This window comes from Ochotona princeps, chromosome 6 (assembly GCF_030435755.1).
Source record: "Ochotona princeps isolate mOchPri1 chromosome 6, mOchPri1.hap1, whole genome shotgun sequence".
NCBI lineage: Eukaryota > Metazoa > Chordata > Mammalia > Lagomorpha > Ochotonidae > Ochotona > Ochotona princeps.
Window position 1 is genome coordinate 33,619,324 of NC_080837.1, and position 23,325 is coordinate 33,642,648.

Genomic DNA, 23,325 nt, shown 5'->3' on the forward strand with positions numbered 1-23,325 from the left:
AAGTCTCCATACTAGTACCACCCATGGAAACATATCGCCCTTATCCGTCCCATGGCCTTACCTTCTCATCCTCTGGGCAGCTCCTAATCACGGAGGCAGTTCTTGGGGATGGCCTTTCCCTTGTGGATACAGTGATAGGATTCAAGGTTGAAGCTTTTCTGGAATTCAGCATTTTCATTTTTCTTTCCCCACTCAGAAGAGACTACTGCTCCCTCCTTGGCAGTAAACTCCACCCAATAGCACGTGAACCCAGAAGCAACTCAGAACGCACAGCTGTGAGCAGACCCAGGCGCCTGAATTAACCGTGAGAGGGAGTTCTAACTGACTCCACCTGGAGCCGTAGCCATTCCCAGAAATCCCAGCCCCAATTTGCTGAAAATGCACAGTCCAAAGAAACCTGGCAATATTACCAGCATAGAAAAGAGTTTATGGGGAGTCCAGGAGCCAAAATTACCCAGCAAAGGCACCCCCATGCCTAAGGAAAGGGGTGAGCACCAGGACCCCACCATGTTCAGCATGTTCAGTCATGGGCTCGGCAGGGTGGTGTGAAGCCGGGATGGTGGCGGCTGGGCTCAGCCCTCCATGCTTCTGCAGCAGGAGTTAGGGCAGCACAGCTCGGGAGTGTCACACACTGTGTCATGAGTAATATGGGTTCCTGGAGTGACACTTTGCTGTGACTCCAAATAGACCCTATGAAATCATGTCAGTTAAGTTGAATACTTAACAGGCAACATGTGAGCTATCCTACCATGGCCATCTTTTTCTCCCAGGTGCTATCAATTTACATTCCTACCAGTCAAGATAAAGCGTTCTTACAGGACTCGATCAGTGGCACACTTTTATTTAGAAAAGAGAAGTCTATTATATCATCTGCATATTTAAAAAAAACCCCACACACATACATCTGGGTCAGCCCACATGGTGGCTGTTCAGAGATCCTGAAAAAGTCAGCACGTGATCACCATTCTCCAGCAGGAAACTCTTCACTGAGTCCTTTGCACTGCTCTTGCCCAATCGACTCTCTTCCATCCGAGGAAAGCAGGTCCTGAACCCGCCGCCTTAACTCATACCCAGGTGCAAAAGCTTCCGCACAGCCGCTGGTCCGCCCCAGTAGCCCCTGTGAGAAATGAGAGGAGATGACTGAAGCAAAAAGAGCTGGGGTGACTTCAGCCAGCAGGTATCTGGAAGAGGGAAGCCCGAATCCTCAGTGGGCATGGTTAGGAGCATGTCAGGTAAGACGTGGCCAGCGAGGTAGGAAGACGCCAGGGTGAGGAGGGGTATACCTGCCTGCCCTCCCGGCTTTGACACTAGCTGTTTGAATGTGGATATGCTGACTGAGTGCAGCAAAGCTGAAGGAAGCCTCTATGACATGCAAACATCCGCTGTGCTTTCATTCACTTGCAAAGAACTGTAGGTTCTTCACCTTACTGACACTGGGATAACACCATTCTTCCTTGTGGAGGCTGTCCCTATGCATTGTAGGATGCGAACTGGCATTCCCAGCCTCAGCTCACCAGATGCCAGAGGCATCCTTCAGTTGTGACATTCAAAGACATCCCCACGTATTGCCAATAGCGCCTGGGGGGAGGCACAATGCACACAGTTGGAGATTATTAGTAAAGGTGGCTTGACGGATATGTCTCATGTGAGTTTGCAAAAAAAATCATAATCAAATGAGATTACCATTTCTTGGAATGAACAAGAGATTGTATTGATTTTTTATTTCCCTTGTTTATTTACTGAATGCTTACTATGCTTCTGTCTGTTATTTCATTAATCTCCATATTGTAAGGTAGGCAATATTACTTTGATTCTCCGGATAAGAAGACACAAAGAGCTTAACCAACTTGCCCCCAGACACACAGCTAATCAGTGACAGGCACATGATTCAGACACAAGAGTAACTCTAAAGATTATGGTGTTAATCACTGTGCTTCGTTTTCTCCCATAACAATAAAAACAAAGGAAGGTAGCAGATGAGAGAGTACTTGACCTATGGAAGTGATTTCCCACTACTATGTTGTTATCATTGTTAATAATATTATTATCATTATCTTTGTTATTAAGCCAGCAACAAAAAGAGCAGACAGCACAGAGGACAGAAGACTTAAGACATTGTCAGCAGTGAAGAAGTTGCGTGCCCTGCAGGTGTCCTCAGCTAAGTGGCCCACTTCCCAGTCTGCAGAGACCTCAGAATCTGAGGGTTAGGATCACTAATCCCTAAATCAAGGCACAGCAAGGCAGATGTCATTAGCAAGTTGTGTTTTAGGTGGCTATTTCCCCTGAAGCTAGAAGTTCTCAGTGGAACCCTCTCCCTGCACCTGCTGGGGGCAGTTAACAAAGCCAGCCCCCCACCCCCCAGGATCAGGTGATCCACCTACCTCAGCATCAGGTTCCAGTACAAGAAAGGCATCATGTCGGCCTTCATGAGGTACATGGAACGGCGCTCTTTGCTCTGATCAAAGGGGAAGGTCTCCAACGGCTGAGCTGCGTAGTCAAACTCAGCAAGAATCACAGTGTTGTAGCCAGTTACCAGTGGACACGAGGTGTAGCCATCATACTAAAACCATAAGAGAGACTGAGCTGGACAGGGGCTGTTATACAGACACTCTGGAATTTGTATTTATATTTTTTTAAATCTTAAAAACATTTTAAAATTTTGTATTTTTAAAATTTTTGGAAAAAAAATAAAATTTTTGTTTATATTTCTAATTTTTTTTGTACTGTGAAAAATACAGATTTTACATCAAAGAATAGTCCTAAAGGCAAAAATGGAAGCAACTGTACTGGGGAAACTAAGAGAGTGGCAGGACTGTGGGGAAACACTACTTTTAAATGGAATGGAAGGTGACAGCTGAGGTTCTCATAAGGCATACAGACCTTCTTCCTTGGTGTTTGGTTCTTCATTACCAGAGAAATTGTTCTGTCAAGTATTCCCGACTGTGCAGCTAAAGGAGAAAGGAATAAGCCAGTAAGTATGAGCATCCAGGTTCCCCACAAAATCCCATATGCAAATCACCTTAGCGGCAACAAGAAGATTCCATTCCTCTAGGTCGTGACTAGAACCAGACTTCTTACCACCTGCAGTTGTGTCTACCTAACGGGCTTCTTTCTCTTCATCCAAGCCTGGAGTTTAAACAGTCAACTTTCTCCAGCAGGACTACAAGGACATTCCTAACTCCAACTCCACTGCGCCGCCTTCTGGTCATGGCTGGCTCCCAGGTTGGACTGTGTGCCCAGCACCTCCTGGCCATTCAGGATGCCCTGCATCCCTGTTGACAGGGCAGATCACTAGTCACTGGTTGTATCCAGGTAGAACATTGGGCTTTTCCCTGCACCGCACGGCCCTGGCTGAGGCTGGACCAGAGAGAGAAATATGTCTGTGTCTGTATCCAGAGACAGAAATATGTCTGTGTCCGTATCCATCTACAGTTTGTTTCTCACACACACATTTCCATTTTTTGATAGAAATGGACAGACTGATTTTTTATTATGAATATTCAATTCCTGTTCTCATTTCTTCCATCACCTCACACAGACCAGTTTTTTTCTGAAGGATTTTTGGAGCAGACAACATAGCAATTTATCTGTAAATGTTGCTATGTGACTCTATGCTAGGTGCAGTTTGTCCAATGCAAATACAATAGCATTTTCACACCTCAAAATATTAACAATAATCCCTTAATATCTCCTAATCCCTGTCTCCTAATCCCAGGATTCAATTCTGAATAATTAAAATTGTCAATTTAAAGACAGAAGCAATTTATGTCTCTAGAAATAGAAGGCTGGATTTACTTTTAAAAGAAAATGGGCTACCTGTACGTTGTAAAATAAAAATGCTCATTCATGTGACTATTTTGTAATCCCCCAAATCAAAAGGCACCAAACATTTTTTAGGAAACTTTGCAGGCTAAGAAACAGAACCACTAAGACATTATACAACACATAGGGGAAAAGGTTTTCCGTGAAAACTCTTATTGATAAAATTCAAAATATGATATCATATGCCTATAAATGGGAGAATGGAATTCTTAAGATGTAATGCTTCTTGACATCAAATTGATTATAAAAACAAACAGTGTGCTATCTTTGGCCTACAAGTTTCAATCTATTGACACTCAACTAAAAAATGCAATGGAGAGGGAAGGGTATAGGTGATTTGGGGAGACAGTGTTGCAGTGCTACAGATTAAACCACCGCTTATGATACTGATGTATCAGAGTGGGGGTTTCAGGCCCCAGCTACTCCACTTCTGATCCAACTCCCTGCTAATATGCCTGGGAAGGCAGCAGAAAATGGTTCAAGTATTTGGGAGACAAGGAAGGAGTTCCTGGCTCCTGGATTCATCCCAGCACAGACCTGACCTGACAGTTGTGGCCATTGGAGGAGTAAGTGGATGGTTTCTCTCTCTCTCTCTCTCTCTCTCTCTCTCTCTCTCTCCTGTTCTACCTTTAAAATAAGTAAGCCAACCCCTTTTTAAAAAACTGAAAAGTAAACCTCTCTGCTCTAATATACAAAATGACTTATCTCCATCATAAGCAAAGCCGCATTTCTAAACACCACATCTCTTTCAGAAGCCGTTATTCTGTTTCGAGGACCATAGAGCATTCAGAATCTGCACTGAGAAGAACTAGAGAGGCCTCAGCAGCAGAAGCCAAGGCCAACAGAACAGGAGGAAAGGATTCTCTGCAGGAAGGCTTGGCCTGTGAACAAGGGAGCAGTCTCACTCCAGGCCGTGTGTGTGTGTGTGTGGGGGGGGGGGGGGGGGGAGAGAGAGAGAGAAAGAGAGAATGTGAGTACATAGGTATACATAAGCTGTGTATCTTCCTGTATTAAAAGCCCACCTCCTTTTATGGCCAAACCTCCAGTTAATTTTGGTTTAAATACCACATCTGGTCTTAGCTGTGCTGAAGATAACTAAGGGAGAATCCTGGAGCAGAGAGAAGCAGGGGGAGGCATTCGCCCCGGGAAAGTCACTTACAGCTCAGCAAGATGGCCTTGTTCTCTACAGTACAGTGGGTCTGGAGGAGGCTGGGGAGTAAGGAAACCCAAGATGGGATTTGTGGATTGAACAAACATAAGCATTGCCTGGCAATCATAAGGGGATTTAAGGTTGGGAATTTAATGAGAGATATAGAACTCTTTGGAGAAATCTTGAACTATTGTTAGTGACAAATTAAGAAGAGCAAAGAGACATTCACTCACATGCGTGAAATGCCAAGGAGGAGCATTCCCCGATGGATCAGTTTGGGAAAGAGACAGACTGCAGAGCAGACTCCTTCAGTAAACTCCGGAGCAGCAGTACAATAGCACACGAACGGGAAAGCATGCAGAGGCACATGGAACAGGACACTTTGTGTGGCTGGGAGAAGTGGAAGCTGACCAGGCAGGAACAAGGTTTTTCATTGTAGACTTTTTGTCTAACATTCAGTATTATCTATTTGAAACTCTGGATAAAATATTTTGCTTATTTGAAACAGGCTAGAAAGCTGGGTAACCTGAGTCTTACATCATGGATATTTTTACTACATTAAAGGCAGCATGTAAATTCAAAATTTTATCCGACATACCACCTATAATTATACAAGGAGATACTTTGACAAAGGAAAAGATTGACAACTGACAACCCTTAACCAGTAATGAGATATAGCTTCACAAAACCAAACTGGGATAGGCACTTGGCATAATGGTTCAGACACCACTTGGGACACCTACATCCAGTTGCCAGAGAGCCTGGGTTGGAGTTGCAGCTCCACTCCCAACTCCAGCTTCTTCTTAATGTCCACCTGGGGAGACAGCAGATAACCAACGACAGCAGATAACCACCTGACCCCCACGTGGAAAAGCTAAATTAAGCTCGGGCCTCCTGGCTCCTGCCTTCAGTCTGACATGGCCATAGCTATTGCAAGTATTTGGGGAGTGAACCAGTAGATGTGAAATTTCTATTTCTCTCTTTCTCTTCAAGTAAACAAACTTTCTTAAAAATACCAAACTAACATCATGGCCTCCTAAGGTTCTGTAGTGGAAGGTACAGCCCCATGTATGGAGATTCAAGCCAAAACACAGACTCTGAATCTAACCATAAATTCTACAGTATAGGATAGTCTAGATTTTGAAGATCACCAGTCTGAACTCTTCAGAATTGCCCATGTCATGAAGGTTCTAACCAATTCCAGAAGGGCCTCTAGATTAAAGAAGGCCAAACAGACACGGCAACCAACACGACGCGCAGCATCAAGGGAAACAAAAGCTGCAAACAGAATTTCTAGGAAAACCAGACAAACTTAAACTAACTTGTGTAAGATATGATTTCATATAATGGCAACTTTCTTGGATGTGACAATTGGCCTTGTATTTATGGAGGAGAATGTCCGTTTTACAAGGAAATGCAGATTGAAGTATTTACTAAAGATGATATGTCATGATAGCCAAACTTATTTGAAATAATTCAGCCCAAAACACGTATAAAGTAAGGAAGCAAATGTCACAAAATATTAGTTACTGATTAATATCTAAAGGGTATATAAGTATTCATTGTACTTTCACATTTGTATATAGGTCTGAGGCTTTTGACATTTAAAAATGGGAGAAAATTACTAATTAGTAATGGAAAAGACCTTCAGTGGATATTGAAAACATCTTCCAAGGCCAACCAAGTTCTGCAGACATCTAATTCACACAGAAACTACCATTCCCATCAGGTGGACACTGCATGTTTTACGGCACCCAGAGAGGACAGTTCCTGTCTGGGAGGACAAAATCTAACAGGCAATTCTTCCCATCACTGCTAGTGTAAAACATGGTGGTGAAGAATTTAATTTTCCAGGTGGAGGCCTTAATCATATACCAATCAGGGCAAGCTCCACTGTATTTGTCTTACCAGAACAATTTTCTGGTCGGTAAGCTTTCATTGACTTGTATGTATCTGTTTTCAGAGGAAACAAATGCTTCCCTAGATTTATGGTGTTTCAAGCTGAAGAAAAGTGGCCAACTTGCAGAACTATTCCAGGATGATAGGTATGATATCATGGGAAGTAATGGAATTCAGGGACAAGTGATGCCCTCCCACTAATGTCCCTGCCCACCCCCCCCCAAAAAAAAAAAACACAGCACTGCTCACCTCTAAAAAGCAAATGAGCTCCGGCTACTCTAGGGCAAAGGGCTTGAAAGACACTTTCTACTTCCTGCAACGCTTGCGTCATTGACAGCCTGCCTCTTGCTGCATTTTTAGGTCACAAAAGGTTTTTCACTGCTAGTGCAGTGCTGTGTGTTACCACAGTGCCTTAGTGAGATGGCACTTGGAGAAAGGAAGAAATAGAGTAGGCTGGCTTACCGACTGCCGCGGCGGTCTTCGACGTGGGCAGGTTGGTGCAGTCCCCAATCCCAAACACATTTGGGTATTTCTTGTGCTGCAGAGTTTCTTTGTCCACATCCACCCAGCCTGCAGCATCAGCCACAGGGCTCGTCTTGAGGACATCTGGTGGGCTCATTGGTGGTGTGACATGGAGCATTTCATACTGCCAAGAAAAGCATTCAGGTTTGGATTTCATTCACTATTTCTAGAACTCCAAGGCTCTTCCCCAACCTTCCTCAATACACTGGATTAGGCTTACATGAAGGATTATGCAGTTAGCATCTGCCTTAGCCCACTCCTTCTCTAAGATCTGTTCCCTAAGAGGAAGTGATCATTTTGGGGGGCAGATTTATTTATTTTTATTTCAAATGCAGATTTACACAGAGAAGGAACAATAGGAAAAGAAAATCTTCCATCTGCTAGTTCAGTCCCCCAAATGGCCACAACACCCAGAGCTGAGTTGATTCAAATGTGAGTCAAGAGCTTCTTCCAGATCTCCCATGTGGGCACAGGGTCCCAAGGATGTGGAACATTTTCTGCTGCTATAAGCAAAGAACTGGATCAGATGTGAAGCAGCTGGGACTTGAACCAGTGCCCATATGGGATTCCAGCACCACAGGGTGGAGGATTAGCCTGTTGAGTCACGGCGCCAGTGCCAGGAAGTGATAATGTAATAGTCACTCTGTCAGCTGGCAGTCTCCCCATGTGACCCCTTCCCACAACAGGCCTGGGGAAGTCTGAGCTACTGCAGTAGAGCACACCTACTCTGGTCACCACTGGAGTAGTGACCCAAAGGAATCTTCTGGTGTTTCTGTCATTACTAAAAATGAAAGGGTTGTTGTGCTTCGACCATTCTGACCCTGACCCTCAGCTGTCAACCTACACTTCAGTTGTACTCTCGAGGGAGGTAAAGCTTGGAAAGGCCATGTTAGGAACTGAGAAGTGATGAATATCATTCCCAAACATAGGTCAAATCTCAAAGCACATAAAGGACATCGTCTAGTTACCAACTTCAGGAGAAAAGTGGGGTGATGAGGAGATTAGCTGGCTCTGTGGAGGACAGAGGGGTCCAGATTAGTGTTGGGTTTACTGAACAGAGGGAATGGGTGGATTTTTTTTTTTTGCTTTGAAACAGCTGTCTTCAAATGACTCTTGGTAACAGTACACTGACTCATTCTAGTCATTTTTGATAGCTGATTTAACTTTTTTGTTTGTGTACAAGATATTCTTAGACTTCTCCTAGCCCATTATTTTTATTTAACTTTAATGAATTCCATGTGGCAAACTTCAACATTCTACCAGGTCCGCTTCAAGGCACCTTGACTCAAACATTCACATAACATTTCAATAGGGTAAAAACTTTAACATATCAAGAAAACTGCAAACTTCCAAGTGCCTAGGTTCCTGGTTCCACAAGAAGGCCTGTGCTCCCATCAGAGCTCTGTAATCATTTACAGCAGTGGGATTAGGAAGGTGACATATATGCATTCAATTCTTAGACAATCATGAATTTAATAAACCTCAAGACAAGATAATCTTGGATGGCGCTTTTAGGGGTATAGGCCCTGAGTCCAAGTCTGTTGTCCGCAAGATAATGGATGAAAGAGCCAATAAACTTCATTCACCAAATTATCAAGGCCAAACCTTCATTTCTACAGTCAAACAGAGCTCCTTTTTTGAAGCGAGATCTAAACCATATTAGATCTCTCTGTGTCTGATGGAATTAATGTGTTTGCTTGAATCTCACAAATACACAAGTGATTCATCTATTCTAGAAGGAACATTAAAAGGGCCCATGTAGTGACATATCAGGTAAAGCCTCTAGCTGCAATGTTCGCATCCCATAGCAGTACCAGTTCAAGTCCTGGCTGCTCCACTTTCAATCTAGCACGCTGTTAATGGCCTGGGAAAGCAGCAGATGATGGCCCAAGTGTTTGGACTCCTGCACCCACATGGGAGACCTAGAAGAAGCTCCACACTGTTGGCTTCAGTCAGACAGAGCTCCAGCCATTACAACCATTTGGGGAATGCACAAAAGGATAGAATGTCTTTCTATCTGTGTGTGTGTATGTGTGTGTTATGATTTTAAAACAAAGAAATAAATCTTAGAAAATATAAAAAAGAAATTTTAAATAAAAGTTAAAATATGTTCTCAGTCATAAAGGCACTGAACTAACCTCCTACACAAAAGAAATACTAGTTTCCTTTATGGATTTACTAAAAATTAACATCATTTAGTTACAGCTTATTCTTTATGATTTATTTTCTTTGTTTTAAAGGATTATTTATTTGAAAGTCAAGTCTGATTAATTTTCAGCAACTAGTTTCTCTAGGATTAATTTATATCAACTATATATTCTCAACTTGATTCTTCTCCATTAACATAAATAATCTATTCAGAACAATGGCTTTAAGACTTTGCTGTTAATAAGCAGCATTTGGGAGACTTGTTTACAATACAAGACTCTGGGTCCCCTCACCCAAGATCCCAATCCTATAGGACCAGGAGAACAGAAATCTGGACTTGAAAAAAACCCTGTGGGTCGATCTCCTCAACCACGACATGCCACTTCACTTCTTAGGTCTTTGCTTTGCTTTTCCATAAAGAAATGCAACAGACTAGATAATGTCCAAGGTCCCTTCTAGTTCTAAGACCCTATGATACACATCAAAAGAGGCCTGAACTGCCAGCTCTCTATCTAGAATTCAAGATTATAGACTTGGACACATTTAATTCTTTACAGTAGCTGTTCTCAATACTGGCTCAATATCAGAATCATTAGAGGACTTTTGGAAGCCTCCCAATCCATTCTTCACCTCAGGCCAATTAATCAAATTCTCTTGGGGTAAGACCCAGGCATCAACACCTGTTTTAAAACTCTTGAGGTAGATTCCAGAACAGTCAGGATTGAAAGTCACTATCTGAAACCCTTTGGGTAGTTTCTCATGAAATCCAGATTAGTGAAAGTGAAATTGAAAGAATGTCTGACCTACAATAACCTTCAGTAATGGAATCCTATAATTGAAAGGTTCTTTACAAACCATTTAGAACAACAATAACCATCCATTTCCCAAGTCCCCAGCTACAAGCTCAACTATTCAGAGCACAGCTGAGAACCATAGTAAAAAAAGACCAAATAATAAAGTGAAGTTCATGCACTCAACCTTGTACACTTGGGCTCATAAAAGTATCCTTTGGACCCTCCCTCATCACCCATTTCCTTTTACTTTATATAAAATCTAACAAGTTTGACTCTCATTTTTTGACAATAAAAAATTAGGACTAGCAGTTTTAAAACTCACCTAGACACCAGGAAAAAAAAAAACACTGAAAATACACATAAAGGACACAAAGCAGTCATCAGCCTTAAATGACCCGGTAGGTCCCGAGAACATAAATAAGAGCTATTCACAAGGATGACCCTGAATTGGGACAGGTAAATACCAGATGAGATTGGGGCATCCTGTGATACCAGAGAGTAAGAAAGTTCTCAAAAACAGGATGGAAAGCATGCCACAGGGACAGAGGAGCCAGCAGGGAAGGCTCCAATTGACTGAACATGGGACAATGTGGGCACCAGAGACAATGACGGGTGGTAAACCACTGGGGGGAAACAGGAATTCCTTAGTTCATATCAGGAATTAATTAATTAAGGCAAGTCAAGAACCTATTCATAATGTAGAAGGAATGCTAAACTTAGAAAATTATCATTCTGCAACCAATGTGGTATAAGAATTAGGCAAGAATTACCAATACATGTTAACTCTAGGGAAAGACTTCAATGAGTAACGTGTTTGCGCAGTCTTAACGTCTTCCCCTACAGACTTATTATTAGCAGCAAGGGAGAAAAAGAAATACAATTATTCAGTGGAAAACTTGGATCAGATCTTGACTGATGATAAAAATTATATCATGGTGTGCTTACAAATGCGATACTGTACAGGGCATGATGACTCAGTGGCTAACTCTTCACCTTGCACACACCAGGACCCCATATGGGCACCAGTTTGTGTCCCAGCTGCTCCACTTTCTATCCAGCTGCCTGCTTGTGGCCTGGGAAAGCAGAAGATGGCCAATAGAGAAAGCTCCTGCTGGCTTCAGATCGGCTCAGCTTGGGTCGTTGTGAACACTTGGAAAGTGAGCCAGAAGATGGAAAATATTTCTCTCTGTATCTTCTCCTCTCTATGGATATACCTTTCCAATAAAAAAATTTTAATAAATCTATTTTTTTAAAAAAGAAAACATTTACTAACCCAAAACAAGGAGATTTTATAACAGATATGGTAAAGGACTGTATTATTATAAAATGTCAGTATTAAAGAAGGCAAAGAAAAGTTGTGGAATAATTCCATGTCAAAGGAGACAAAAGATATATCACAATTGGGACTGGTAGCAAGGTATAGCACACTAAGCCTCTGCCTGCTCTACCAGCATTCCATGTGGATGCTAGTTCATGTCCTAGCTGCCCCACTTCTGATCTAACTCCCTAATAACAGAAAGCAGTGAGGGATGACCCTGCACCCACATAGGAGACCCAGAAGCTCCTGGCTTCAAACTGGCCTAGCTCTGGCCATTGTGGCCCCCTGAGTAGTGAGCCAGCCAACCAGTTTATAGAAGATCTCTCTTTACGTCTCTCCTCGTCTCTATTAACTCTGACTTTTAAACAAAGAAATCACAATTAAATGCAAAATATGACTACACAAAATAGACAGTGATCTATACTATAGTGGGGAGAATACTGTGCTATGGGGTCAATCAATGAAAGTCTAATACAAGTAAAAGTCAAAATGCTATAGCCTGCTGAATTTACAGAGTTGACAGACACTGTGATTACATCAAAAATACTACTTTTATGATAGGAAATTCACACTAAAGTATTTAGAGGTAAAAGAACATGAAATATGTCATCTAGACAGAAACAGATGATTAAGATAATATATAACTACACAGATCAAATGATAAAGCTAAATCAAATGATATAAAATTATGTAAGTACATCTAGGTAAATGCTATATACAGCTTCCTTTCTACTTTCATTTTTCCAACTTCTCCAAGTCTGCAATACTTCCAAATAAATGTCTCTTAAAATTATGACTCTAAGTCATCAGTAACATTTTGAGTGATATTCAATACACACCATTTAGAGAAAGAAAGATGTATGCAATGAATCTTGGAATTGTAGCTTAAGCTAAAAAGTTTAAAATGTGAAGTCTTGATGTTTAGAGTATTAATCCTTGGTTCACCTCAAACTCCCTTTTTATGTAGCTCTTCATTCCTTGAGAAATGTTGGATGATTAAAACGTGCAGTCTTTCTCATTGCTGATGGTGCTTGCCGGAAAAGTGGAAACAAGTGTTCTTTCATTCCTGCTTTTCCAAATGCCTTTACTTCTTTTGCCCAATCCTCAGAACACCTGTATAAAGCCACTGGCCGCACTTCACAGGAAAAACTTTAGACACATTCAGGGACCAGCACTGTGGTGCCTCGGGTTAAGCTGCCACCTGCAATGCCTTTCTTCCATGTGAGCCCATGTTCACTTCCCAGCTGCTCCACTTCCAGTTCAGCTCTCTGCTAATGTACCTGAGAAAGTAGCAAAGATGGTGGTGTGCCCCCGTCACCCACATGGGAGACTTGCATGGAGTTTTTACTTCCTGGCTTCGGCCTGGCTGCCAAATCCCAACCCTAGCATTTGCAACCATTTGGGAAGTAAACAGGTGAAAAATCAATTCTATGTCTCTCTCTCAAGTCTGTCTCCCCACCCCCACCCAATCTCTGTAACTCTGCCTTCCAAATAAATAAGAAATTGGGCCCGGCGGCGTGGCCTAGCGGCTAAAGTCCAAATAAATAAGAAATCTTTTTAAAAACAGTTTATTTATTTTTATTGGAAAGTCAGATTTTACAGAGAAAAGGAGAGACACAGAGAAAGATCCTCCCAGCTGGTGCAGAGCTGAGCCAATCTGAAGCCAGGAGCTTCCTCAGGGTCTCCCACATGTGTACAGGGCCCCAAAGCTTTGGGTCATTCTCCACTTCTCTTCCAGGCCATAAGCAGGGAGCTGGATGGGAAGTGGAGCAGCTGGGATATGAATTGGCACCCACGGGGGATCCCGGGGGATGCAAGCCAAGGACCTCAGCCACTAGACTACCGTGCCGGGCCCTAAATAATAAATCTTGAATGAAATAAAAGAAGGAAGGGAGAGAGGGAGGGAAGGAAGGAGGGAGGTAAAAAACAGACATACAGGCCAAGTCCATACCACAAAGCATAAGTTTCTCCAAGAATTGTGGTGACTCTGCCAGATACTTCAAGAAGGATGTTTAAGGGACAGGCGTTTGAGGATATAATAGTTAAACCACCACTGAGACATCTGCATCCAGATTGAAATGCCTGGGTTTGCATCCTAACTCTGGTTCCCAATTCTTCCTTCCAGCTAATGCATACCCTGGAAGGCAGTAAGTGATGGCTCAAGGACTTGGGTCCCTGACACCCATGTGAGAGATGAACATTAATAGCTCCTAGCTTCAGCCTGGCCTAATCCTTGCTGTTATGGCATTTGGGGGGTGAACCAGAGGATGGAAATACCCTAGTGCACTCCTGCATTCTTGCTCTAGCTCAGTCTCAAATAACGGATGCTTAAGTGTATCCCTTCCTAAGAAGAGAAATGTTTAAAAACCTCATCTTCCACATCCTTGTTATGCTTGAATGTCTCACAAGATTGCTTCCCACTCGTGAGCAGGGCTGTTTCCCACACACCACAAATTGTGGAAATCACAGAATAATGTGGGTTTGAGAATGTCTTCCCTTAACTGCCTAAGCAGTAACCAAATTTGTAGATTTGTAAGTTTCAAGTGACTTAGTGACAAAAATCCACTTGACACCAGTAGCAAAGCCCTCATTCCCTCCCACTGACACAGCCTCTTACAGCCTTCTCTTCCACACCTATTTTGGTCAAGCTCCCTGCCCTGTCACCCCCCTAAGTGGCTCACTTTAGTGGCCTCCTGCAGCACACAACAGTGAAGGACCAGGGGACGGCAGCCACAGAGCCACCTGCATCTAAGCTCAGCTCAGCAGATGATGGTTCCCGGGTTGACAGCTTAACCTTGCTACTCACTGAAAACACTTGGGTGTCTCCAGGTTTGTCCAGGTTCTCAAACACAGCCTCTTGTTTATCGGCTCGGACTTCAATGAGGTTCTGCTTGTAGTTAACAGTCAGGTCCCTCTCCTTGATAATCTCCTGCAGGGCTTCTGCGTACTTCTTAACCCCAAAGATGGCTCCAAGAGATGTGTTGAAAATGATATTGGCCTTGGATCGCTTTCCTGTCTAAGAAAAACAAAAGAGAAACAATTAACATTAAAGCATTAGTCCAGCTGTCTTAATAAAAGAAAACTGGACAAGAATTAAAATGTTCAAGGGAGACGTCAAAGACTTTCCCAAGTTTTCCATCACTTTACCCTGGTGGAGTGAGGTGTGGACCAATTTACTGCCTTGTTCTTACTCTCTGCCCACGAGACAGTTCACACATGAGCTGGGGACTGCTTGGCTGAGGCTAGACATAAAGATCAAGTCTAAGTAAAGCTAAAATAGAAATGAACTGTGCAGCCAGCAATGTGGCTCAACAGGCTAATCCTCCATCTGCTAGCACTGGCATCACACAGGGGCACCGGTTCAAGTCCTGGCTGCTCCACTTCCAATCCAGTTCCCTGCCTGGGAAAGCAGCAAAGGATAGCTCAAGTCCTTGGGGCCTGTAGGAGACCCAGAAGCTGCTCCTGGCTCCTGGATTTAGATCAGCTCAGCTCCAACCATTGCGGCCACTCACGAAGTGAACCAGTGGAAGGAAGATCTTTTTCTCCATCCCTCCTTCTCTCCATAAATCTGCCTTTCCAATAAAAATAAACATTTTTAAATGGTAAGATTCATATTTAACTAAAAATGAGAACTGAACTGTCCATTTTTCCATGCATTCACTCATTCAGTGAGCAATTGTTGAAGTTCCAGAGTTGGTCAGGTACTGCTCTAGATTCTAAGGGCACAGCAGGGAACAAAGCCAAGTCCCTTGATATTGTTCACACATCTTAGAGAAGCATCCCCTCTCTGATGCCTCAGATCTCACAGTGAAAGAAAAACTGAAGCAGAGGGAATCTGCCAGATGGAAGAGACAGCCATGGTCCAACTCTCCAAAGTGTTCAACAACTTTCATGACTCACTCACCTGGACCTGCTCACCGGAAGCAGGCAGGCGGCTAAGAACCTGAAAAGGTTGCACCAGTCCCACTGCCACACTGAATGTTCTTAGAATCAAAAAAGCTGCCAGAACTGTCCCCTAATTGGCCACTGCCTGGGTCAGAGCAGTTGGCAGAAGACAGAGGGAAGCCAGGCCTGGGGCTGAGTTCCAAGCACACATTCCACAACGCTGCAGGCTTGTCTTTGCCATCCTCTCCCCCTTGGCCCTTTACATCTTCATAGGCTGCTCTGCAACTTGTCAGCATCTCAAGACAATTGTTCCACTCAGAGGTAAGAGGCAGGAACAGCTTCCCTCTGATCTCACACCAGGCATCCTTGAGCCGCAGGCACCTGCTATTCCACAGAGGGTGTTTGGAAATGCGGAGAAAGCTTCCTCTGCCCAAAAAACCCTTTCCACAAGGTTAGAAGTTCCATATGGACAGTATTTGAGTTTTTATTAGTATTTATTTTCCTTTTTTTTAAAAGGCAGAGAGACAGAAAAGATTTCCCATCTGCTGGGTCACTCTCTCAAGGCCTGCAATAGCTATAGCTGGACCAGCTCAAAGCCAGGAACCTATAGGCCTGGCACAGTAACCTAGTGGCTAAAAGTCCTTGCCTTGCATGGGCCAGGATCCTATATGGGTGCCAGTTCTATTCCTGGCAGCCCCACTTCCCATCCAGCTCCCTGCTTGTGGCCTGGGAAAGCAGTCAAGGACGGCCCAAAGCCTTGAGACCCTGAACCCACATGGAAGACCTGGAAACCTAGAAGAGCTCCAGGCTCTTGCTTGGGATGAGAGCTGCTCTGGCCATTGGGGCCACTTGGGGAGTGAATCAACAGGCAGAAAATCTTCATCTCTGTCACTTCTCTTCTCTGTATATCTGACTTCCCCCCCCCCCAAAAAAAAAAAAGAATCCAGGAACCCAGAACTCAACTCAGGTCTCTCAGGTAGGTAGCAAGGACCCAAACAACTGGGTCATAATAGGCTGCTTCTCAGTTTGTGCATCACCAAGCATCTGGAATTTGAAGTACAGCAGGGTCTTGAACCCAGGCCCTCTTCTATGAGAAGCGGGCATCCCAACCACTGGGGCAAATACCTGCTCATCTCCAGGTCAGTTTTAAATCTGCATTTTTCCTATGACATTTGCAGAAGCACATCAACAGTCAGAGAATATCCATAACCCTGAAGTTGCATGGAAGCAGTTGAAGATGTCATTATGAATAAAAATGAACAATTTACAATTAATTGCCTAATTAATACATGACAATATTGAAACAATCTCTAACATATCTCCACAGTACTCTTTTATACACATTGAGAAGTATGATCCAGGGACAGGCATTTGGTATAGCAATTAAGAGGCCAGGCTGATCAGAGTGCTTGAGTTTGAGTCCTATCTTCAGCTCCAGTTTCCTGCCAGTGAAGACCCTGGGAAGCAGTGATGTGCTCCAGTAGTTGGGGCTCCACCACCCACATGAGAGACACAGCTAGAGTTCCCACCTCCCTGCATCGTTGCAGGCATGTGAGAAGTGAGCCAGTGGAGGGGAGGTCTCTCTTCTCTCATTCTGCCTCTCAAATAAATAATCTTAATAATTTTAATATTATGTAATGTTTTCAAGTGGGCAGGTTCAGTGTGATTTACACCCACAGTTCTTTAAGTCTGTAGGAAAAAATCTGCAAGGACATGTCAAATTGATGACAGCAGTTTTACCAGAGCTATCGAATCCTTACTCACTTCTTCCTTTTTTCTATTTTATAAACTTCAAGTTGTATAGTTTTATGCCCACATAATAATAAAGTTCTAGAAATAAAAAAAATTATGATAGAGATAAAAATTAAATGCTAGCCATCACCATCTCCGTACTGTCGCCACATCCTTGTCCCTGGAAAGGCGGCATACCTTCCTAAAATAGGCTTCCGATAAATACATGATCTTCTGGGGCGCTCCAGCACACTTCACGGGAGTGTTAGGGAAGGTAAAGATGGCGTTGCCCTCCTTGAAATCCTGCAGAGCTTTCCACGTCTTCTCCACTGTCATCACTGAATAGTTCGACCCTATTTTGGGATGAGCAAAGCCTTCAGGCAGGCCTTTGATCTGCAAAAACATACGCAAAGAAATCGTTATTGAATAAAGGCACAGATGTCTTTACAGAGTCCTTGTTCTTTGCCAATTCTACAAACATTTAAGTTTCCCATTATTGTTTTTGTTCCCCCACCCCCACACATAGAGCAGGCAGGTGAGTGAGGGCTCTGAGACTGGAGTATAGTGCCTGAAGGCACCCCAGCATGGGCACAGCCCAGGAGAATCCTCTGCCTCCCCAGCTTTCTTGAGACTACGATTTGAATACAACTCTTCACACCATCACAATGAGATAAGATGCCTTCTAGAGGAACCAGTTGCCTCATTAGGAAGAAGAAAAACAGGCAGGACCAAAAGCCATTGATACTGTCAATAACAGCAAACTGGAATTGCCTCTTACAAGTGGTACCACCCCGCACCCGCATAGGAGACCTAGAAGAGCTCCTGGCTCCTGACTCCTGGCTTCGGATCGGCGCAGTTTCGGCTGTTGCAGTCACTTGGGGAGTGAATCATCAGATGGAAAATATTTCTCTCAGTCTCTCCTCCACTCTCTATATATCTAACTTTGCAATAAAAATAAAACAAATCTTAAGGGAAAAAAAAAAGCGCTTCTCCGGCCTTTTGGCTAAGATCAAGTGTGCAAATCTTAAGAAAAAAAAAGTGAACTTTAAACTCCTACATACCTGGCTTGAGTCCTAACTTTCCTTCTCACCTGTACTATGACCACGAATAAATTACCTCCCATTTCTAAGCCGGTGTGTCTCTAAGTGTGTTCTCTACACCAGCAGCACCAACATCATCTGGGCACTCAGTTAAACTCAGGCCACCATAGAGCTCCTGAGTCACAAACCCTGCAGAAAGGCCCATCAACCTGCTTCGTCTTTGTTTAGCTTTATTTGTTGGAGAAGCAGAGACTCTTCACCACTATACCAACAGCGCAACCACCCAGATGCCTGCACAGGCTCCTCACTGGGGCTGAGGCTGAGGACTCAGTCCAGGTCTCACACACAGGTAGGAGGAACCTGGTTACCTGCCCGCCAGGACCTGTGTTAACAGAAAGCTGGAGTCCAGAGTGGACCCAGGACTTGAACTGAGGTTTTCAGATAGGAGCAGGCACCTTGATCAGTGTCTTTAACTACTAGACCAACACAATCTGTATTTTAACAGCCCATCCCTGATGATTCTGATTTTCACAGAGAGATGAGATTGGGTTCTTGCTTTGTAAAATGGGTATAAAGGTATCTGCTTCTAAGAGTTGTTGGCAAGAGTGAATGTGGGGCCCGGCGACATGGCCTAGCGGCTAAAGTCCTCGCCTTGAAAGCCCCGGGATCCCATATGGGCGCCGGTTCTAATCCCGGCAGCTCCACTTCCCATCCAGCTCCCTGCTTGTGGCCTGGGAAAGCAGGAGAGGACGGCCCAATGCATTGGGACACTGCACCCGCGTGGGAGACCCGGAAGAGGTTCCTGGTTCCCGGCATCGGATCGGTGCAGCACTGGCCCGTTGCGGCTCACTTGGGGAGTGAAACATCGGATGGAAGATCTTCCTCTCTGTCTCTCCTCCTCTCTGTATATCCGGCTTTCCAATAATAATAAAATCTTAAAAAAAACAATTAAAAAAAGAAAAGAGTGAATGTGACCATAATGTAAAAGACAGAAAGACAACTGACGCACATGGTAAGCGCCCCATAAATGTCAGCTTATTGCTGCCAGTGAGATTGACTGGATACTTAACACAAGTGTGAGAAGATCCATAGAGTGCAAAAAACAGATCACAAATTGAGTTCGAGATAATAAAGTGCTGGTTCTGAGCAGGAACAGGGACAACTTCAACCACTAAGACACAGTCATCAGGGGCAAGCCTTTCGCATAATTATTAACACACTGCCTGGGACACGTGCATCCCACGTCGGAGTGCATGGCTTTGAGTCCTGGCTCCACTCCTGATGCCAGCGTCCTGCTAATGCACACCCTGGCAGGCAGCAAGGGATAACTCAAGTTATTAGCTCCTGCTTCCCACATGGGGAAGCATTTGGGGAAACAACAAGCACATAGCAGCTGTCTACCTCCCAAAGAATAAGTTTTTAAAAAGGAAAACAAATAGTTATCAAAATGAGCTAATCCTTCAGACCCTCTCTAGTCATCATCCAGATTACCTTCAGAGTACCCTAGATACTCATCCATCAGATCTCAAAGAAGCAGTCTTTCAATCTTCTCCATTAGTGGCCTATGTTCATTATTTTTCCACATTCAATATTAGACTCAAGTAATTCTTTGTTATTTATCAGACATATTCGACAGTAGTAACAGCTTCAATCATAGTACTTATTACTACCAGTGGTATAAAGCCAACCAGTTCTCCAGTGTTTTCAAAATTCTGTATCTAACACTGGGCATTTACTGTACACCTCTGAAGTAGCTAAAGAAGTATTAGCCCATACAATAGCTAGAAAACTGGAACAGAGCAAAGCTCAGAAATCTAAATCTACCTGGCATCTTCCAGAACCAGACCCAAGCCCACCCACATGGGGGTCTTCCCAAATGGCCACCTAGTCCCTGGTCCCCAAAGCAAAAATCGCTATCTGGGAGATAAACAGACAGTTGATCTTGGATCACCTTTGTTATTTGTCTCTAACCTGAAGAAGATAGTACCATGAAGGAGGTCTTTGATTCCATCCACTGCAGTTGCTTCCCTGGCACTTTGAATCAGACAGACACGGAGAGGAATGAAACAGGAAAGAGAGTCAGGAAAGACATGAGATAGGACTGCCCTCCTAGGGCACACCGTAACAGGATGTGGGCTGGGGGACTAGGGTCTATCCCAGCCCACAGAGCAAACCATCAAACAGGATGCCACACTGAAGCTGGAATGAAAAAGAAGCAGAGAGTCTCCTAAGCTCAGCAGAGCCTAGCTTGGAGATCCAGACTTGCCAAACACCCATCTACATTCCTGCCCTAGTGGTCCAGAAAGGTTTTTTACATTTTCTTCAAATGACCCCCACTTTTTTGTTTACACTAACTCGAGCAATTTTCTAGCATCTGCAATCAAATAGTCCCAGATAATGCAGTAGCCACTATTTGAATTCTCATACCCCTAGTCCTCACCTATTAAGTAGCTATAAAGAACCAATGAGACACCTAGTATGGTTCTCGGTATACAGAAGATTTCACAACCACTGCTTTTATATATGATTGCTTCTGGGTTTGCTGCAAGATGCTGCTAAGAGCTCTCAGTGCTGATTTCTTCAGTCCTCATACACATAGCACTCTGGACTTGCAATGCATTTACTAAGTCAATACCACAATGTGCACAAGTCTCCCCACAGTAGTTGTAACTGATACCTTCCTATGTCACAGCCAATGTGCAATTGTATGAGAGCCATGACTCCATGGCGGCATGACTCGGAGTCAATTCACAGCATTCGTCCCAATTCCTGGCTTCTCTGAACCTTCACACAACACACCCCAGGACATTCTCACAACCCTCATGTTGGACGTGTTGCAACTCAGGTGTTTCACAAATCAGACAAGGTCCTTACCTGAATCATATTTCTGCCCCTGTGACCTGGTTGGCACCAAACTTTCTGTGCTCCCACTGCTTATCCAGTCTCCAACAAGCTCTCAAGGTATCACAATAATTACTGATTTACCCCATTACACTTTGGAAAACTAAATTTGAATCTCACAATATCCAATGGTATCTGGCTCCCCACTTCTCTGTAAAGGGAGCTCTAAAGAACATACAGTCTTTACATTACATGATCACTTTTTTTTTTTTTTTTTTGTCATACAGGTTTTTATTTCCACCTTCAACCTGCTGAGAGTGCCTGCCCTACCTGCACAAAAGGACACACTCCCTTGTTGTCTCAACACCGGCCCACCACAGGACAGGAGTCCATGAGTGGAAAGCACCCCTCAGCCCTGGAAGAGACACCCCAGAAACACCATCTCCAGAGGCTAAGCAGCAAATACCAAGCCACCTTCCAGGGTCTAATGAACCAGCAACTGATGCTCACCCTTCAATTCTACTTAAAAATTCAAAATCCAGGGATTGACACATCAAGTAGGAGAGCTACATCCCACATCAGAGTGCCTGAGTTCAACACTTGCTCACTCCTGACTCCAGCTGTCCGCTAATACAGACTGTGAGAGACAGCAACAATGTCTCCACAAGTCAGGGTCCTGCCACCCATATGGGAGACATGGACTGAGCTCCCAAACCATAGCCTGAGCCTAGCCAAGTCCCAGAATCACATGCATTTGAATCCACCAGGGAACAAAAGTCTTCTCTTCATCTGCATGTCTCTTGTCTCTCAAACAATCAAAAAAAATAATAACCAATCTTAATTCCAAAGGAAAACTTTATCTTTAATGCATATAACTCAGTCCCACATAGAATGGTAAGCTTCTACTAAGTGTGGAAGAGGCTGCTATTTTGCAAGAATTACATCAGGGCTCAGACTTCATAAATTCTGATTAAGCTTAAGGCTAGATCATATTGTTATCCTGGACAAAAGCTAACACATTTTCCAAACTATAAAAGGATCCCTGAGAAGTCAAACTAGAAGAGGATTTCTTAGAACCTCTTTCTTATCAAAATAAATATAAGCCAATGAAATACAGTGTTTGATCTTGACATAAATAGGTCAATAAAACACAGAAATCATTTAAAAGAATACCTTCTCATAGTCCAGCTGGATTCCAAGAGCAATGATAAGATATTTATAGGAGATCTGCAAGACAAAAAGATGTTATTTTATACCAGGAATCAAAAGCAGTAGTCCAAGGGCCAATTCAGATGGTCCCCAGATTTGCAAGGTCAGCAACATGTTTCCATATTTTAATGTGAATGTCTTGGGGCAGAGGCTGGAGGTTGCAGGGCAGGGCAGGCATGTGGGAATGAATGCTCCAGTTCTCCATTCTGTCCCCCTTTATCCTTACTGCCCACAACTCCATGCTCCACAAATACCATGTAACCCCACTGACTTGTCACTGCATGCCTCAAACTCCAATAATTATGAAATGGAGAATAACAAAGAAGACACAATTATTCATGCAGTTCTCATATTACGACGTTTTCACATAGAAAGATGGGAGAACAGATTTCAATCTTCAGAATCCAACTTGAAAAGCTATGGCATACTATTTCACTTCTAAACATATCCTGTAATAAGGATTGGACCAATATCATTGCTGGGAAATGATTCTTACAGGGTCATTGAAAAAAGAGTGGTAACTTGTATCTGATCTTACCTAATACATTGTAAGGAATGAGAAATCCCTCCCTCTTCAGATGTAAATACTAATGTCTTTATGATGAAGACAAAAGAACCCTCAAATGTCATACATAAAATATAGGTTTAGCACCAGGAGGGAGACAAGTTGAGGCCAGGTGTAGGCCAGAAGCAAGTGTGTTAAGTACAAGAACTTGCCTAGGAAACTGGAGGGAGAGAATGATTCCAATGAAACCCAGAGGCCCAGATGAGAGAAACACATGATGATCACAGTATGGTATCAAGTGGAGAAGCAAACTGAGCAAGTCCCAGGTGAGGAGAAATAGCACTGGATTCCAGCTGTTTCTGAAGCCCTGTAGCCCCAGAAACTGAGCTCCACGTCACCACAGTAGGCCTTCTGGGACTCAGTCACCCTTGCCACGGGCCCCTCCCATAGCCCAATATGCA

The 23,325-nt window shown here is 43.5% G+C and overlaps 1 protein-coding gene across 2 annotated transcripts in view; it reads right to left on the minus strand.

Annotated features, from left to right (window-relative positions):
* Nucleotides 1-821: 821 nt before the first annotated feature.
* Nucleotides 822-23,325, minus strand: part of SQOR (sulfide quinone oxidoreductase) — a 47,554-nt gene continuing 25,050 nt past the window's right edge. For both annotated transcript variants that reach the window (XM_004578110.3, XM_058665908.1), the window contains exons 4-10: nt 22,324-22,377; nt 17,468-17,662; nt 14,460-14,669; nt 7,334-7,517; nt 2,881-2,948; nt 2,382-2,560; nt 822-1,117 (exon numbers count right to left, since the gene is read on the minus strand). In XM_004578110.3, the coding sequence (XP_004578167.2) occupies nt 1,060-1,117; nt 2,382-2,560; nt 2,881-2,948; nt 7,334-7,517; nt 14,460-14,669; nt 17,468-17,662; nt 22,324-22,377 (948 nt within the window). In that variant the 3' untranslated portion in view covers nt 822-1,059. The remainder of the gene's footprint in view (nt 1,118-2,381; nt 2,561-2,880; nt 2,949-7,333; nt 7,518-14,459; nt 14,670-17,467; nt 17,663-22,323; nt 22,378-23,325) is intronic.